The sequence below is a fragment of the Salvelinus sp. IW2-2015 genome, unplaced genomic scaffold, assembly GCF_002910315.2.
Source record: "Salvelinus sp. IW2-2015 unplaced genomic scaffold, ASM291031v2 Un_scaffold1701, whole genome shotgun sequence".
NCBI classification, from domain to species: Eukaryota; Metazoa; Chordata; class Actinopteri; order Salmoniformes; family Salmonidae; genus Salvelinus; species Salvelinus sp. IW2-2015.
The window spans coordinates 31,195-35,232 of record NW_019943094.1 but is presented as its reverse complement, the minus strand read 5'-3'; the positions used below and the strand labels follow the sequence as shown (position 1 = coordinate 35,232).

The window sequence follows — 4,038 nt, the reverse complement described above, 5'->3', positions numbered from 1 at the left end:
GTAATCTACTCCTCCAATTTAGGATGAGAGATTGTAATCTACCACCTCCATTTAGGATGATGAGATGTAATCTACTCCTCCAATAGGGATGATAGATTGTAATCTACTCCTCCATTAGGATGACAGATGTAATCTACACCTCCATTTATCAGGATGATAGATGTAATCTAACTCTCATATAGGATGATAGATGTTAATCGACTCCTCCATTAAGCATGATAGATGTTTAATCTACAACCTCCATAGGATATACTATTAATGCTATCTCCCATTAGGATGATAGATGTAATCTACTCCTCCATTTAACGGATGATACGATGTAATCTTACCTCCTCCAATTAGGATGATAGATGAGTAGATGTAATCTACTCCTCCTTAGGGATGATTAGAGTGTAACTCTAGCACTCCATAGGGATGAGTAGATGTAATCTACACCGTCCCATTAGGATGATAGATGTAATCTACTTCCATTAGGAGATGATAGATTGTAATCTACTCCTCATTAGGATGATAGATGTAATCTAGCTCCTCCATAGGGATGATAGATTGTAATCTACTCCTCATTAGCGATGATAGATTAATTCGACTCTCCGTTAGGACTGATTAGACGACAGATGTAATCTACTCCTCCATTAGGATGAATAGATTGTAATCTACCCTCCATTAGGATGACAATGTAACCTCACTCCCCATTAGGATGATAGATGTAATCTACACCTCCATAGGATGATAATGTAATCTACTCTCCATTTAGGTATGATAGATGGTAATCTACTCCCTCTATTAGGATGATAGTATGATAGATGTAATCTACTCCTCCATTAGGATGATAGATGATAGATTTGTAATTACCTCCTCCATTTAGGGATGATAGATTGTAAAATCTACACCTCCATTAGGACGATGATAGATGTAATCTAGCTTCCTCCATTGATGATAGATTAAGCTACTCCTCCATTAGGATGATAGATGTAATCTACATGTAGGATGAGTTTAATCTGAGCTCATTATTAGTAGATTCTTGATTTCTGAACTTCTAAGGAGGTGGGCGGGCCGTGGCTTCGTGACAAATCGCAAGAGCAGCTGCTCACCGAGTTGGACAAAGCTCCAATACAAAACGTCTGCTATAGGACGGTTAACGCTGATCTGAGTTGAATCTATACACATGACTGTTAGATGGACACATACACTTTATAGTCATAGAGAGATGCTTTGGAGTTTCTGTTGCGTGCTTTAACAATTTAATCATTTTCCGATAATGTTGAAAACACCATTGGCGTGGCAGAGGTTCATGTTTGAGAATAACATTGAGCTACACAATCTGTCAATTTATGATTTACCTAACCTCATCCAATCGTTAACTATTACTGAAACAGTAAAACTTACATGTGTGTTTACCACTGTGGTGTAACTAACAGGCCAGGTTAAACCTTTGTCGTTAAGATGGGATCTCTGGGGCGATGAGAGTAATGGCCTGTACCCTCCTCTCTCCTCGCCCCAGGGCGGCATGCGGCCCCCCAGGCCCCATGTATGGCTCCGCTCCCCTCCTCCCACCCCACGCAAGGTCAAACAAGCTCCCCTCCGTGCAGCCAGCTCATCAACCCCAGCAACGGGCAACACCTCACCCCCTCCGCCATGGTCCAAGGCCTGACTGACAGTAAGTGTGCCTTTACCCCTTTGTATAGGAGAGATTCTGCTCCCCTGTCTGGCTTGTCCTGTGCTAGGCCCTGTCCTGCTAGGCCCCTGTCCTGTCTAGGCCCTTGTCTGTCTAGGCCCATGTCCTTGTCTAGGGCCCCTTCTCCACTCACTACCCCCGCTTGTTTTCTCCCAGTCGTTGTGTCTGGGTCATACAACTCCCCTGTCCCGCCAACTCCAGTTACCCGTCCCCCTCTGGGCCGTCGTGTTGACACGCCGTCAGGAGGATAACGGTTATCAGTCTGTGGGCACAAGTGGCGCTGGGGAGGGGTGTTGTGTAGGTTGCCCACTGATACAACTCTCCAGCCCCTGTCAGAACGCTTCCTCCCCTGGTTGTTCCAATGGGCGGCAGCGTAGGCCCTACGTAAGCAAAGCGTTTGTTGGGACTAGTAACCGAAGGGTTGCCAAGTTCGAATCCCCCGAGCTGACAAGGTAAAAATCTTGTCCGTTCTTGCCCTGAACAAGGCATTTAAAACCCCACTGTTTCCTAGGGCCGTCATTGAAAAATTAGAATTTGTTCTTTTTAACTGACTTTGCCTAGTTTAAAATAAACGGTTAAAATAAATAAAACATGGTAAAAAATCCCTGAGGGACTCTGCTCCCTCCACTCTGGGGCCTCCATCTCCAGGCTGCAGGTCCTGTGTCTCAGGTCATATTATTGTTGTTGGCGTTTCCAGTTCACCTGTTTTTAGTAAACATGGCTGAGCATGTTTCCCCGTCTTACCTCATGTATTGTTGTCGAGATGCCCCCCCCCCCCCCCCCCGCGTCTAGCTTATGTAAATAATACACCAATCTCAGAGAACGTTAAGAGTTCTTACATTTGTCCCAGCCTTCATCTTCTTAGGGCGAAAAAAAACAAATGGACAGTTGTGGCTTTAAAAGAGAACTGCATCACAGAAGCTTCGGAGGGACACTATGATGCTCACTTTGCCCCTAATCTACATAAATATGTGTAACCATGTGCTGAGATACATTTGACATTTTAAAAAACGTCAAAATTGCCCCTTTAAGAGTCACTCACACTAGTCTATTTGATTCTCTGAGTGACTCTGATGATTGGGCCACAATTGGCTACAGTAGATTGCTTCCTTTTATAGAGAAATAAAACAATATCTTTTATAAAGGAATTTAAAAAAACCGATATCTCTATGGTTTTCTCTTAGTGACTCCAGTGATGGGCCACATGGCTATAATGCTGACATGTCGGCCCTGAGCCCCGCACACATCCTGCAGGCCCCAGTTTACCCATGGCTGCCCAGCTCCACTGCACCCCACCGCCTCCCTACCCTATGTGACAGCCACATCTCCAGTACCTAGCTAAAACAAACCACCAGTGGAGGCTGGTGAGAAGGACGACTCATAGTAATGGCAGTAATGGCTAATAGTATCCATCTCTGTTTGATAAAGTTCCATTCATTCCATATATGAAGCCCGTCCTCCGATTTTAATAGTGGCACCAGCCACCACTGATAACCACCCGATCTGTTGATGCTCTTTGGACAGTTGTGGCACTATAAAGTCGACGAGACGGCAATTGACCAGAACAAGTTCAACGCGGCTCCTAAAGCGTTCTCCTAGCGATAGTTGGTCACCAAAAACCCTCTAAATGGAGGTGTCTGCACCTTGCTCTTCTGAATTGTTGAACGTTCTTGTCTAACACAGTTATTTACAAGAATGCTATGGTGCATTTTCACTACTAACTGTTCCCTTCTCTGTGTCCCCGCTTCTTCTCGCGCTGTGGCTGCGCAAAGGCCTGCCTGGACTGATTTTCACAGCACAGGGCCTGACCAACATCTACCAGATCGAGAACTATACTTGGAGGGGAGGGCCTTGCCTTCGCACCACACCGCACCTGTGCTGGTTAAACTCAGAGAGAAGCTTTCAAAAGGGGCTGGGGGCTCAAGAGGCCTGAGCCGTCTGTTTGTTAAGGCAAGAAAAAAAACATTTTATTGAAAAAAGGAAACGTTTGTATCTGCAGTCATCTTGTCTATTTTGTGTTATGCAAATCAGAACTACTCATTTCCTGTGGGGGCTGCCTGGGCGCTGAGCCTAGCCTGAGAGCATTGTCTTCTGGGAGATGGTGTCATTCTAACACGTTTCAGCTTACAATGAACTATCAATGCCAGACGGATTTATCGCGCTATCTGACGTTAAGACAATGGTCTTTTTGGGCTGCCTGGCTGGGGCCCCTGGGCTAGCCTTAGAGAGAAGACTAAAAAGGCTAAAGAGAGCTAACCCCCAGTGTGTTTGAGTGTCGATTCCCCGTCCACAGGACCTGTTCCCGGCTTGGAAGATCCCGCAGCGAGTTCCAGCACGTCCATCTGGATAGGCATCATGGAGCA

At 45.6% G+C, this 4,038-nt stretch overlaps 1 protein-coding gene across 1 annotated transcript in view; it reads left to right on the top strand.

The window, feature by feature from the left end:
- Positions 1–1,926, top strand: part of LOC112071719 (neurexin-3b-like) — a 15,855-nt gene extending 13,929 nt beyond the window's left edge. Inside the window, exons 2-3 of the mRNA XM_024139159.2 lie at positions 1,502–1,657; positions 1,832–1,926. Coding sequence (XP_023994927.1) covers positions 1,502–1,657; positions 1,832–1,926 — 251 coding nt within the window. The remainder of the gene's footprint in view (positions 1–1,501; positions 1,658–1,831) is intronic.
- Positions 1,927–4,038: the final 2,112 nt, after the last annotated feature.